At 37.9% G+C, this 16070-nt stretch overlaps 1 protein-coding gene across 1 annotated transcript in view; it reads right to left on the bottom strand.

Annotated features, from left to right (window-relative positions):
* Nucleotides 1–7857: 7857 nt before the first annotated feature.
* Nucleotides 7858–16070, bottom strand: part of LOC149267227 (bidirectional sugar transporter SWEET2a-like) — a 46829-nt gene continuing 38616 nt past the window's right edge. Inside the window, exons 4-8 of the mRNA XM_089410544.1 lie at nt 9712–9748; nt 9398–9617; nt 9165–9323; nt 8887–9006; nt 7858–8401 (exon numbers count right to left, since the gene is read on the bottom strand). Of these exons, the coding sequence (XP_089266670.1) occupies nt 8183–8401; nt 8887–9006; nt 9165–9323; nt 9398–9617; nt 9712–9748 (755 nt within the window). The 3' untranslated portion in view covers nt 7858–8182. The remainder of the gene's footprint in view (nt 8402–8886; nt 9007–9164; nt 9324–9397; nt 9618–9711; nt 9749–16070) is intronic.

Raw genomic sequence — 16070 nt, 5'->3', positions numbered from 1 at the left:
GAGGAGCCTAGAGAGGCAGCAGTTTCACTAGAAGTTCCAAAATCACCACGAACGCCACGACCATAGAAAGATAAGAAGATTATGGGTCGAGTCCTTGTATCCCCAAGAAAACCACGGTTTGGCAAATTCTCAATGGTAGAAAAGGGAAAATCCATCACTATTGAATCAGATGAGGAGGAGAAAGACTTGCAAGCTCTAATTGCTCAAATTTAGGTGCAAGACAATGAGGCAAATCATGTCTCACCAATGCCTTTCGAAACAAAGTTACCTACATATGTCCCCCCATGGAAAGGGAAAGCCAAGATACTGAAAGGCCTGGAGGCCACAAGGAGTGCGCTCTAGACCCTACTCCTCCCTAAAAGTATAACGTTTGAAGGTCTACCTTTGGGACGAATACCTACCATGAATTTCGAGGACTAGGACCTCATGGGTAGCGAGAAGTTCCCACACCTGGCCACAGAGAGGTTAATGAAGCAGAAATGGTTGCACGATGTGCAGAAGGTTGGTTTACTCCATCTACGATGGATACCCCACTACCACCACACGCCAATCAACATTTTCGTCATCAGGCAGTTGTCGTTCCTAATGCATGACGGGTATATTTGGCTGGAGGAGCCTATTCCCATCATGGCCAACCTAATTCACATAATTTCTTAACTTCCCTTCAAAGGACACACACCGCGACCATAGCGGGAAAAAGTAGTGACTTGGCCCTCGCAGAAGCCATGAAGGTGAAGTATAAACTAGAGAAGAAAAAGAGGGGGTACGCAATAGCAAGAATTAAGGGCAAAGGGGTGTGCATAGCCACCTAACCGCTAGCCGACAAGTTGATGAGGAAATGTCGCACCGACGAAGTACTAATGTATGTGATTGCGTTGGAAGAGCAGTGCACAGAGGGGGTACAGTTCAATTGGGTGTAGTTCCTCTACGAGGAGTTTCTGACAAACTGCAAGGAGGCCTAGGAGTAGGGTAAGACCTTCCACTATGCATGGTTTCTCTTATCCATCTTGTTGGTTGTAGGGGAACTACCCAAGGATAGCCAGTTTCCCAATATTGAGGATGATTTTCCTGAAGCCGTGAGGTACACCTTGCTCTGGGCTACGAAGATGCGAAGAGAATTCGCAAGACAAAGGTGTTCTGGGTGTTCATGGAGACGAGCATCCGAATGTGGATCAATCGAAGGTCGTGCCTGTTCCATACAGTTTATAACAGCTTGCAGAGCTCGACAGAGTTCAAAGTAGATATGAATAACCTGTATATTTGGGCATGCAAGGATCTAGCACAAAAATGGGTGAAGCTTCCGTTCATAACAACAGATGATGCGATCTTCGCAGTAATGGAGTCATGGCCTCTAGAGTGGCATACCTTGGACTTGGTAGAAATGGAGAAGGCCACATCCCAGCAAAGAAAGAAGGACACCAAGCTATGCATCACACAACTAGCTGAAAAGAGGCACTACGAACAAGAAGTAGCCGCACAGTGGAAGACAACCGATGTAGCAGCAGCAGCGCAGATGGCAGAAATCACAACAATGGCCACAAAAGACCCCAAGGAGGGCTGGGAGATGTCCACAGGGAAACAAACCAGGGAAGTGGACAAGACATAAGAGTGCACAGACCCCGGTTCAGCATCAACCCAACTCAAGCGGCCACGCGGCCCTAAGAAAACAACTCCTAGGAAGAAGGTAAAGGTGCCAAAGACGTCTTTTGACCTAATCATGCTCACAGAAGGTGATCTGTTTGACATCGGCGAAACGACTCGTGAGTTCACAAAGGATGCACTCAAGGAACTGAGGATGGATCAGAACACTGTGTTGGGGGCGCTCAGCGCGCAGCTATAAGGCTTACATGTATAGCCCTCCCAAATAGGTACAATGGCTTTGTACGTCATAGCAGGAATCATAGAAGCCGGACAGACGTTGCGCGCCTATATGGACAACCCTTTCATTTCGCCTGATGGTGCCCTAGCAGCAGCAAGCGAGGTTGACCGGGCTGCGATGAGTAGCATGAAAGGCGTCGGCTTAAACTTGGTAGCCCTGCCGTATGAAACCTTGTACTAGTTATAGGATGGGGTCATCACAAAGCTCTGCGCTAGGGAAGGCCGCGCGATCCAGGTCTTGAATGAGCAGAAACTAAACATGGATTAGCTCAGCCTCCAGTGTGATGAGTTGATTGCACAGGCTCCTAGACGGGAGCACATTGTAGAGGATGCGTGTAGGAGCGTCCCAAAGTTGGTCGTGCCTACAGAGCTACTAGCAGCAGAGCGGGACCATAGATTGGTGACCAGAGTCCACAAGGCCAGGGAGGAAATGACGAAGGTTTAGTTGGAGCTGAACCTACAGATCGTCGAGTTGCGATTGAAGGCACAGCCCTCCACGCCCCCAAAAGTCAGAGAGCAACATGCCTATGCTATCTAGACGGGGTTGGATCAAATTGGCCAGGCGACACAGGATTGCACCGGTATGTTGGATCAAGCACTAACCATGCTTACATAACTGCAGGAAGATCCAAAACTACAACGCCTAGAGACAGAGGTGAGTGAGTTGCAACAAGAGTATGACAGTATCCGCCAGACCATGCAGACGGTTGTCCTTACTCAACGACTCGCCAAACTACTGTAGGCAAGGGCACTGAAGGACCAATTAGACGTCGGGCAACAAAAAGAAGCCCTGCTTAAAGCATGCATCCAACCATGGATTGATGAAGCTTTTACAATTACAGCTACCATTGAAGACATGCTAGAACAAATGCAGGAACTCTATGCGGTTAGATAGGAATGTGACCCTACTCACAAAGGTTTAGAGATACATGTGAAACAAGTACAACAGATAGCAGAATAGTCTACCATGGACACACATGTTGTGCGAGACCTGCTGGATGGACTTCACGGAAAGATTGATGCACCAACAGAGTGACTAGGGATGAGTCACGATGATTGTGTTGGGGCCCTGTTGGGCATGGGATCCCCCACAGTAGGTTTTGGGGCTTAAAGCCTGAGTTTTGGTCAATTATAATATAAGACTCCGTAAAGTGTGGGCGCGGAGTGCAAAAGTCTAGGATGAGTCATAGGGTTGTCCGTCCTAAGAATTGTAAAATAATGTAAAGTTGTGTCGACCTACCCATGGTCCGCGGACCATGGGATTTTATAAATAGAGAGAAGCTCTAAGTGTAAAGATAGTTTTTTGGCAAGCAACTAATAGATAGATGCGAAGGCATGGTTATAGAATGAAGGGAAGTTGAAGCGTATTGGGTCGCAGCAGTAGGAAGAGGCTCTGTAGCTCAGTGCACAGAGGCCTAGTAGAGTCTGCAGCTCAGTGCGCAGACCCCTATAGCTAAGTGCGTAGGGCGTAGTTGGGTCTGTAATTGAATTGAACATGAAAAATATTATTAATAAAGATAAGCTTGATTCAAAGTACATTCCATCTGTTCATGGATCTATATTTTGATGTTATGCATTATTGTTATCTAGTTATTTATATGTCTACACTTGATAAACACTGGTATGAATGCTTACGTATGACAAAATTCTAATTAATTAGCAATTATAACTTAATTAAGGAAGACTTGCGTAACTAACACGGGTCGTGCTGCGGCTAGAGCTGCATGAAGGTAATAACACAGGAAGCAACATGCTCGTGTCCAATAAGCATGGAGGTTTGATTGCATCCCTATCGCCACCTACCAGACATCCCCACGGTGCCGAAACTTTGTTCTAGCACCCTCCCATACTGCTTCGAGTGAGACCTCAGTCCAAGTTCCATAGACTGTTGCAGAAAGGGCTAGTGGTACAGGGATTTGCTTGGCTAAAATCGCATTTGAACCTAGGTCAAGCCCCACATAGCCAACACTATCTTATTTCCATTATGTTTATAAGCATAGTTGAGTATTCTTCTATTAATGAAATGAAGGTTTTTTCTATTGCATCTCTCTGTTTATGATTATATGTGTAAGTTTTTGTGTTCATGTTTAAGTTTAGATCAATTATTCTTAAATTATTCACAGTGTAGAACCACACCATATGGATACCTTAAGAGATTCCTTTTTGACCATGGAAACATTTCTGGTCCTCCCATACTTATGGGAGATAATACCCTTATCAAAGTACGTGGAAAAAGAAGAGTAGATAGGGATAATGGTTTCTTTGATGACCTATTTAATCCATACTCATACTATGAGTCTACCAGACAATGAATTTTTGTAGAGGAAAGCCAGTAGAATTTACACCTGAGACTGTTAGCATTTGTAAGATGACAAATGGCTCTATAGTTATTCTAGGTAAAGTAGACCTTTCTGCAAGGTTTTATTCCTTTTCATTTTGCTTCCGAATCTTCTTAGATTATGTTAGTAACACATGCAAACAAAGAGAGTCCATTGGGACACGCAATTTTTCGACACTTGAACTACAAGTACCTACAACAAATTAATAGAGAAGGAATGGTTACAAGGATTCCCAACATTCAATCTTTTGAAGGATTTTTCCATGGCTATATTATGGGAAAACATCTAGAGGATATTTGAAGAAAGGAAATGCAAGAAGGCCATCATCAACCCTTAATCTCATGCAAAATGATATCACTAGATATTTTCCTAAACCATCTATGATAAAAGGTGAGGTAGTCTCTTACGTTCATAGACAACTAGTAACGTTAAATTTGGGTCTATTTTATTAAATCCAAGTTAGAGGTCTTTGAACTTTTCCAGGACATTAAACCACATGTAGAAAAAATAGGAAAGGCATCAAAATGTTGCACATAGAGAATAGGGGGGAGTATGTGAACAAAGGCATGGAAAGGCTTTGTTCAGATGGAGTTATCTAGTTCAACACATAGTGTCATACAATCAATATGATGTGGTATAAAGGAAGAATAGGAGACTAAAAGAAATTACCAACTGCATGATGCATGCAAACTCATTACCTTCAAAGTTATGGTCTTAAATAATCAACTATGTTTCTTACATCTAGAACAAAGTACCACATGAATCCACGAAACACAAAACTCCTTGTGAGTCATGCTGCACTAAGAGATCGGAAGTCACCCATCTCCATATCCTTGGATCATGAGAATGGGATTAAATATCATTGGATAGGTGAAACTATTTAGAGCCACAGAGTAAGGAGTGCATGTTCGTTGGATATTCAGAAGGATTCAAACGAGGTAGGTTGTTAGATATGTCCACAAAAAACTATAAAGTTTGAAGAAGATCCTCTACATGCAACTCCATAGGAACCTGCTCCATAACCTCCACCACTTCCATATGCCAGTATTCAAGATTATGATTCTTCTTACACTTGAAATGAAAATTCCAAACCTATTGAGCAAGTAGTAGAAGATTCAGATTCACCACCACCATTGACATAGAACGGGTGCATCACAGTAATTTGTTAGATTATCTTTCCAAAATATATTAAGTGGAAGAAATTCAACATGCACTTATAGCAACGGAACCATGCATGCCCTTGTATTATTATGTCATATTATCTTTTGATCCTCAATTTTATGAAGAGGATAAAAGAAATCCCAACTTGGAAGCAACAATGAATGAGGAATACAATTTGTTCATTTTGAACCACAAATTGGATTTGGTTCTATTTCTAGCAAGTCCAAAGCTTGATCATTGTGAATGGATCTAAGAACGAGAATACTAGAAAATTATTGGGAATTAGGATATACCAAGGGAGGTGGGGGCATGAATCAATATTTTACAAATTGTACACTCCTTTAACAAATCATTCAATCTAATAAAATTGGCAAATAGCAAGACCTTATTCACATGACAAATGTACATAGTGATTTTACTTGGAAACGAATCCTAGAGAAAAACACAAAGCTTATTTTTATTATGATGTAAATCAGAAGCCCCAGCTTTGATTACATCAATGTTTATAAGGACCTACTCACAAGAGGGACTAACCCCTTCAGATCTACACGCACCACTTGTACCACTTGCTCTCATACCATTTGTACTACGCACCACTTGTACCACTTGCTCTCATACCATTTGTACTACTGGTATAAAAATTTAATTTGGTACCACTTGTATCACTTGTATGATACCCAATAGAAATATTGGGAGTGAGAAAACAATTGTTATCTTGGTGTTCTTCTAAAGTAATTAGTGTAGGGAATACAATGGCCATATGAGCGAGAACAATATGCTTCCATTAATATGGAATCATTGTGCACAACTGCCTCTATGACTGTACAAAATTTAGTTTAAAATTTATTCCAAAAGATATCTTTTACAATTTTTATATCTCTATATATACCACTTTTATCAATGGGGAAAAACTTTCTAATAAGCCCTCTTCACATTAATTGGACTCATACAACTCCATAAAACTTATTTAATAATGATGAATTGCATTGCATTACAAGAATGATATTTTATCCACCTTGAAGAGCAAAGGTGTTAGAACCCAAACAAAGATTCACACATATCTTCTATTAGGAAATTTTGCACTCACTAACCTCCAATGGAATAATAATTGAAGGAACATTTAAAAAAGAACAAAGAAGACATAGTTATACACCAAACAAAAGTCACACTATATTTTATTAATTAATCAATAGTTACATATATCAAAATAGATCACTGATCATAATTACTAAAAATAGCTAACCTAAAAGCTCACAACAATTAACAATGTGTAACACACATGTAATACACATGGAACTATTACTTCCAAGCCCTTCCCTTAATGTTTACATGTCAAATATTAAAATCACAAATTACAATAGCAATATTGATCTTTGTTTTGTTGATCTTCATTAACACCTACACCCACAGTGGAGCCTCACATACTACCCTCTCTCTCCGCCAAAACTTCAAGCACATCACTTGACTAATTTAACAGCTTGTGACCATCATTGACATACTTGTACGACCAAAGGCTCTTGACTACAAAGAAAAATAATTTGTTATTGAATCACTGTATGGACTTACTTCTATCTATCAAAATGCATTGAATTGCAATTTTCATAGTTATATAATTAAATAGTTTGGGTAGTGTGTATATTGAGAAGTCAATCATACAACTTGACAATTTTTAACATACACAAAAAGATAATTACAATTTTGATAGTTATATAGTTAAATGGTTTTGGTATTTTGTATATTGAGAAGTCAATCATACAACTTGACTATTTTTAACATACACACAAAGATAAATGATAATTGTTAATCTTGAAGCATTTGAAAAACAATTTGACCACCCACATATAATGGAATATAAACATAACCAAATTAGTGATATGTTTTATTGGAACAAAATAACATAACCACTAACTCAAACTATGTTACTTTATTCAATACAAACTATGTTACTTTATTCAATAATAACTTTCAGTTCATCATTACACACTTCAATAATAATAATGACATATTGCAACATAGGAAAACTGGAACCCACACCACAAAGTTTTACGAGGATTTCATACAACTTCATATACATACACGAGATCCTACTCAAAATGTAAGATCTCAACCCTTCAAAATAATAACGATGATGTTCCCTATTTAGCTCTGGATATCACATCTGATCTGGTATGGGTTCAACAATTCCACTAATGGATTCGTCACTAATGACAACTTGACTATATCCACATCAAATCACAATAAGGCAATGATTGCTTCTTCAATTAAATAGTAGAACAACACACATGCACACAAAAATATAAACACATGAAAAATACACAATCACCTTCCTGCACTATCTCATATATAATGATTTAAACTTGTAGAATTTGCATAATTATAGCCTCTCATGGTGGAACTAACTCTGATACCAATTTGGAAAAACTACCAAAGACAAACATAAAAAACTACCAAAAACAAACATAGTTACACACCAGAGACCAATCACACTATACTTTATTGGTTTATTGATAAAAGCATAGTTACATAAATAAAAGTAGATGACAGAGTAAATCCAATAAAAACTCTCAACCATTAACAACCAACTCGTAATACACACCTATGTTACACACATCTATAACATAGATGTAAAAATTATTTCACAACAAATTATGTTGTTGAACAAAATTTCTTATTACTGCACTTTAATTTCCATTCCATTCTCCTCGTTGCTTAATACTACACTTTAATTTCCATTCCATTCACGTTTAATGTCCATTCCATAGTATAAGCTTTTGCCTGCCCATAAAATCCCTTTTCCACTTCGCTCATTTAAAAACATATCCCTTTTCAACTTGGCTCATTTGATCAACGCGGCCTTGTTCCTTTTCCACTTGGCTCATTTGATAAACGTCCTGTAGCTTTGCCTCTTTTTCTGGAGGAGGAGACGATGTAGCACTGTCGTTGTTCGTATTCTTCCAGTCTTTGTAAATAACATACAGAATCAACTGCAATGCTCCGAGGAAACTTCCAGACCCATTTGGTACCTGTGGATCCATAAAACCATTGAAAAATTTAACACCTCCATCTCATAAATACAGCGCTAACATAGAGTTACACTAGAATAGAGTTACCCAAATTCGGGTTTTATAAGGATTTTAGGTTGCAACGGTAAAGATTGCAGGTAAAGGCATATAATAGAGAACTGAACGTGTAATGCTTAAAAATATTTACTTTATTCTTTGTTACTTGTAGATTTTAAAGGATAATACACTGAATTAAAAGTATTATATCTACAGCTTTGATTTCGATCATGCTATGCAGTCATGTTTAATGATGTTCTCGGACAAGTAATTTGAATACTTACCTATTTTATTTTGTTATACAATTTTTACTTCTGTAAAAGATCTTTATGATGAAGGTTATTGAATCATGAAACAGAATTTTTTTTATCTAAGTTACCCAAAAGGTGAATGTTTATAATTGTCGTGCAAATATATTTATCATCTATGGTAAGTATTGTTAAACGTACATAAACGAATGGATCGTTTCCCAAGAGGCCGAATATGAACCAGGAGGTGCCGCATAGGAATACAAAGAGAGACAGGAAGAACGGCATATACTTTACGCTCTTCGTCTTAATCACCAACCTCTGCACATCATCGAAATCGCGCTTCAGGTCACTTCACATATCATAATAAGGCATAAATGTAAATTATTGGAAAAAACCGCATTCTCTTGACCGTTATGCTGACTTAAACAATGCTCACTGAAAATTGGTTTTGCTAAAGAGGAAGTAGAGAGATTTACCATTACTGACAGAGGAGACCCGTACATGCAGATGGAGAAGATGGCGCAAACGAAGCCGCAAAATAACCTCCTAACTTTTCCGTGCATTGCCAAGAGCGATACCAGGACAACCATTGCAAAAAAACTGAGAACAGCTACCAGAAGGCCAAATATCTTCCCCTGTTTCATCCACCGTCATTCAAATGGGCATCACCCTGCTCAGAAACAAATTTATTAATCAATACTATACTTACCCTGTATTTCTTGTCGCGAATATAGCAGATGAACACAACTGCGTAGAAGAATTCTATGACGGCCCCAGTTCCGTTAACCGTGCTCACTAGAAGGTTATTGGATGATACAAACGGCATGCCATACCATGCAGAAAGCAAGCAATTCAAAAGCGTGGAAACATACGGAAATCCAGAGAACTGTTCTGTCGATTTGTTTTTAATAATCTTCCAGAAAGTAATTCTGCAAAGTACCAATAGGATCATAAACAATTACGAATTATATATGCATCAATATGTTTCCTCATTAAATGACTACATAAGTTGGGAAAACTCACAAAGGAACTAAGAAGAGTATCAGGGCAGTGATGTTGCCTGTCATGAAAGAACAAATGAAACATTAAGAAACCGGAAACAAGCTTCTTGCATCCAAGAAATTAAAGTGGGTAGAGCGTGTATACGCACCAGAGAACAACGATCATATCATCCTCATCCACCTTATCTTCTCCATGTAACGACGGTAGAACATCAACAAAATCAGATTGATCATTGGTTTCCCTAGCCTGCTCTACATGACGGTGCTCTTCGATGATATTGCTAATGAAAGCTCTCACAAACGGCACCAGGCGGGCACAACGAGCATATTGATTCGAACCTGCATCCAAAGATGCTGCCCATGATATTGTTCAGCGCATCCGCGGTATCAGGGGACGTTTAGATGAAAGAGCATGCATCAAAACAATTATATGATAAAAAGGCGGGACAACTGATTTCAGAACAGGGCGGGACAGCAAATTTAAAATTCAAATCACAGGAAGCGCGACTAATATGCAGGCGTGGATGTGAAGTACGGTACAGTCACCGATCTGTCAGAGACAGTAGTAGTCATTTCAATTCAGTTTAGTGGGGAAGCGCGAGGGCGGATCGGGCAGCCGGAGAGGGATGCATGCCATGCCGGAGAGGGATGCGGGCCATGATGCATGGTCGAGGATGAATGACGTCAACCGGGCTGTCTGCGGCTGTCAGAGGGGTACCTCCATAGCATTAACTTTGCCATGGAGGTGGAAATAGGATCTGCCATCCATCTCCACCCGCAATCATTTTAACGATGAGCCGCAGGTCATAAAGAAAACACTGAGAGGTGACAGTATACCGACAAAATAAAGGAACTACAGCAAAAGTATGTAGAAGAACAAGCCCTTTGCAATTGCCACGGATGTTGTCCTGCATTTTGCAGATCTGGTACAAGAAACAATGTGTGCACGACTGCTAAAGATTGCTCCCCTATAATTACGTTTGTTGTTGTGGCCCTTTGCAGTTCCTAATGCACGAGACTGCCACTGGTTAAAGTGCTGCCCGGTTTAAAGAATGAAGAGTATATGCCTTGCTTTTCCAAACTTGAGACAATCAGGATACAGTGGGCTCCATTTCGATATACTTGGCTTTCATAATTACTGCGCGCTGATTCGTGGAAACAGGGTTGGAATTTGACAGATAATTTGTGTGTTCCGATATACTTGGCTTTCATAATTACTGCGCGCTGATTCGTGGAAACAGGGATGGAATTTGACAGAATTTGTGTGTTACAGGGTGATTTGAGTGTTAAATATAGTTAAGAAATTTGTTGAAATTGTGATAATGAACACTAGTAGATAGTTGTGAAAACTATCAAAAACTATCCAATTTAATGGGTAAGTCTATTTTCCAATTCCAATCCTGATTGAAAACAATGCAGGACGATTTTGCAAGAATACTCCACAACAAACAAGAAGCTTGGCAACTTTTTCAAAGGGAATTTCATAAAAGACGCTCATCTCTAGTTTCGAAAGCCCTATTGCCTAGGGGTTGTATGGAGTCGGTGCAGACAAAGATGAGCCCACCGCTTCGGCCATATTTGGTGCAATCATTTCTATTGCGCGATCAGATACCGCTTTGTAGCAATCTGACCATGGTAGAATATCCATTGGGAACGAAGGGTTAGGGTTAGGGTTAGTCATGCTCATTCTCAGATGAATGAGGAGCAGGTCCATAATGATCCCACCATTATTTGGTAATTTTCGTTTTGCCTACGAAGTCCATGCACTTTTCTTGCAAAATTTGAAGGAATAATGGGGACTGGGGACAAAACTCGCTGTCCAATCTTCTCTTGTCGGCTGAACTGTAGACTATCCATTGGTTCGATGATGCCAATCACATGAGCGGAAACAGAAGTGCACTAGGAAGAAAGGAGATGATTTAGATTTGAAAGATCTGAAGATATGTTGAAATATATGGTTGATTGATTTACTTGTTGCAAATGTATAAATGGCTAACCATGATGGATTTGTGGTAATAATAATGTAGTGATGCGAATGAGTTTTCAGAATTCTGTGGTTTTGACAGTGAAAGTTACGAAATGTGAATTGTGTTTGGAACCAAAAGTATGTTTTAGTAATTTAATATTTATACGTTGGTTTTCTTATGAATAGTTGCATACATACATGGATTTGTTTCTCTTTAGTCACATATATATTTAGAGATATATCTTTCAGTATTTTGAAACTTGTATGAGGGTGTTGCACATGATAAGCGCATATATACGCATGTCTACTTAATAATGGTCGTGTATATATTCTAAGTTATATCTTGTGAGGGTTTCTAGTGTTGCTTAATGATGGTAGTTGATGAGTTCTGTTGTATTTGTTGTTGTCTGTCAATGATGTCTTGATCTAGATGGTTTATATTTGTTGCAGTTTGGCTATGCATCTATTTGATCTAGTTGCATTGGTTTGCTTCAATATATATTGGGATAATGTTACAATGATTCCGTTGGTTTAGTAATTGTATTTTAGATTTAGTATTTAGTTTTGTATTGAGCATAATGTTGGGTGTGGGTCCAATGTGAAAATATGATGAAAGGTGACCTACAAGTTTTGATGTTTATTTGAGATAGATGGATCCAATGTGAAACATTCGGAAACATGGTCCACAAGAGGTTCTAAGGGTTGGAGACTTCAGTAAGGAAGTTAGAGCTTTCTACCAGTGGTAGATAGTAAATTTGTTTAGGGGGTAGGTGCTCCCTTTCGGTAGGAGTTGATAAACGAGATCAGGGGGTTGTAACTCCCTTCCAGTGGGTGCTGGAGAACTAGTGGAGGCTGTAGCTTCCTGTAGGTAGGTGCCTAAAATATGTAATGAAGATTATCTTTATATAATAAGAAAAAAGATAGAGACGACGAGAGTGATGGTTTTCTCCCACATTGGGTTCCCACCTAAAATCCTGGTGTCCTATGTGTTGTGCTTATGTGATATAACTTATTTGTTCTTTACTGCATCCTAGATGGTAATTAATTAATACTACAATAGTTAAGTTAATTTACTGATGGATGTTATGAAAAATTAAGTAAATTGGATAAGTGCGGTTTGCATTCACTAGAGTCGCGTACACACGCGGGTTGCATAAAAAACAATAGCGTACATAATTTTGAATATGAAATGGAAAGTTTAAGTGAATTCAAAATACTAATTCAACTGCCCCCTCTTCCACCCAATATTTTTCCTAAGAATTGGTATCAGAGAAAGTCCCTAAGAAGAAGCTTGATTGCTTAAAGGGAGATCTATCAATATGAGCAATCAAGAGGAAGTATCTTCTATCAAGCCACCTTTTTTTAGTGGAGACAACTTTATATTTTGGAAAACCATAATGAGAGCATATTTGCAGGAACTAGGAGCTGATGTATGGGAAATCGCTGAAGGTGGATATCAATACCCAACCTCCACTCCATTTTGTTGAGGGCTTTTAGCTACAGAAAATTGTCTTTTGATGCCATGTTGTTCATAAAAATTGAAAAAATCATTTGATATAAATTCTTTTCCTTTATCAGATCTAAGACATTTGATTTTTAGATCCAATTCATTTTCTACCATAGCCTTTAATATTTCAAATCTTTCAAATGCTTCATCTTTATACTTCAGTAAACCAATCCAACACATTATTGTAAAGTCACCAATAAATAATATGAAGTATTATTCACCATGAGGAGATTTATTTTTCATACGTCCACATAAATCAACGTGAAGAAGTCCAAGGTGTTTACTTGAAGTACCTTATTTAACCTTAAATTGAACTCTGGATTTCTTACCAAATTGACATGATTTGCAAATGCTATTTTCAAGTTGAGCAATGTTGGGCAAGTTACAAACTGCGCCCATCCTACTTGATTTGTATAATTGAGAAAAATTGAGGTGCCCCAACCTTTAATGTGCCAAATCCATCTTTCTTCAAATTTGTTAAAAAAACAGTGCTCTTTGTCACCCTCTAGGATATGGACATTGTCTGGAGTTTTCGTTCCCTTGAATATGATCTTACCTCTATCCAGATTTCTTACCACACAATTCTTTGATCTGAAAATAACTTCATGCCCTTGATCACACATTTGGCTAAATCTTAACAAGTTATGTCTTAAGCTATCAAAAAATACTACATTCTCAACCTTGACCTTTTTCTTTAAAATCACAGATCCTTCCCCTTTGATAACGACAAGTGAGTTATTACCAAAAGTCACATCTTTTTCTTTATTAATTTCATTAAAAGAAACAAACTTATCTTTGTCAACTATCATATGCTTTGAACATATGCTTTCAATGTACCATAGATTCTCTTGATCTCCTGCATATAGTGCTAGACCACAATTTTTAGAGGAAGTAATTTTCTTTTTCCATACCTTGAGTGGTATTGTCTTATGTTCATGTTGATAATATGACTTAATCCTGCTTCTGCATTCAGTTTCTTCACGACCAAAATTATTGCAAATAGAACATTTAATTTCATTCAAAAGAGGTGAGAAAACAATTATAAGAAGATTTCTTTGTCCCGATTGCATTCTATTGTTTTCTTGCTTCTTTAGTCATAATCTTTTTTTAAGAAACACAATGAACTGCTTTGTGACCAAAATTGTGACAAGTGAAGCATTGAACATTGAAGTAAGAATATCTGGGAGTATAATACCTTCTTGAGTAGCTTACCTTATGTTCACAGTAAGGTTGTTTTGCATGGGAAATATTTGATCCTTCATTATTTTGTTGATGATTGCTTCCTTTTACTACATTGGCGTAGCTTCTTGTACCTGTTTCATAAGATTTCATAGGTTTTGATGTTTCACCATTTGGATTATATCCAAAACTTGTCTTGATCATAGGAGACTTTAATGATTTCTTCTAAAGTCTCACATCCTTTAGCAAATCTAATATTTAGAGCCTTTGTTTTCTCAATTTCCTTTCTTAGACCCACAATTTCAAGTTCTAAGTTTTCACAGTGCCTTTCCTTTTCTTGCACTTGTTTCTTCAAATCTTCTTCAAATAATTTAGCTTCTTCTAGATATATTTTTAGCTGAGTTATTTCTTCAACAAGGGTATTTTCCTTATACACACTGATTTCCTTTTCTTGATTCTTGTTTATGATCTTGAGTCTATCAATTTGTTCTAGAGCATCCTTAAAGACATCATCAGATTCATCCACACATTGTTCTTTAAATACCATAAGTAATTGATAATCATGATTTGATTCATCATCCTATTTATTGGAAAAATATTCACTATTTTCATGAGTGTAAAAAAAAATCTTTCTATCAAAATTTAAGTTAACATTCTTCTTTGGAACACTCTTCTCTTTCTCATGATTTTCTTTATAAGGACATTTAGCAACATATTGACCTACTCTTCCATATGTAAAGCATTTAAAGAGAATCTTACCTTTGAACTTGCTAGTTCCTACTTGGAATTTCTTCACAATACTGGCGTCTTCGCCGTCTGAAATACAACTTGTTTCTTTAGACTCTTTGTTTTCTTTGCCTTTTTTGTGGCTTTGAATGTTTCTTCTATAATACCTAATGTACCCCCTTTTCTCATCTCATAAGATGTCAAGATCCCATGGAGTTGTTCAATAGTAAGATTCTTCAAATCCTACATTTCTTCAATGGTAGAGACTTTGGAATCAAACTTTGAGGTTATAGATCTTAAAATATTTTCAACAACAATAGAATCCTTTATTTCATCACCAAGCTTTTTCGTTGAGTTAACAATCTCATCTGTTGTAAGAAAAAATCTTTCAATACTTTCATCATCATGCAATCTAAGAGTCTCATATTGAATTCTAAACATTTGAAGTTTAACACGTTTTACCTTAGTGTCACCTTCATAGCTTTGGGCCATATTGTCTCATATTGCTTTTGCGGTATTCAACTGCATGACTTTCACAAACTCAGTTCCAACAAAACTTCCTAAGATATCATTAAGTGACTTTGCATTGCTCTCATACTTTTTCTTCCCTACATCATATGTGGGAATGGAAGCTGGGTATTGATATCCATCTTCAATAATTGCCCATACATAAAATCCAAGTGCCTGTAAATATTATCACATTCTGACTTTCTAAAATACAAAGTTAGTTCCACTAAAAAAAGGTGGCTTAATAAAAGATAGTCCCTCTTGACTACTCATATTAATGGATATCCATTTAAGCGATCAAGCTTCTTCAAAGAGACTTTCTTTGATTCCAATTGTTCAGAAAAATATTGGTTTGGGGGGGGGGGGGGGGGGGGGGGGGGGGGCGCATGGTGGGGGGGCGGAATCAATATTTCAATTTAATTTAAATTTAAATTTCATATACATAATTCTATACACTATTGTTCTTAAAGCAATGGGCGTATGTATGCGACTTCAG

This window comes from Pinus tabuliformis, chromosome 6 (genome assembly GCF_031772625.1).
Source record: "Pinus tabuliformis cultivar Carrire ecotype Pingquan chromosome 6, CPIR1, whole genome shotgun sequence".
In the NCBI taxonomy this organism is placed as follows: Eukaryota; Viridiplantae; Streptophyta; class Pinopsida; order Pinales; family Pinaceae; genus Pinus; species Pinus tabuliformis.
This window is presented reverse-complemented; position numbering and strand designations above follow the sequence as displayed.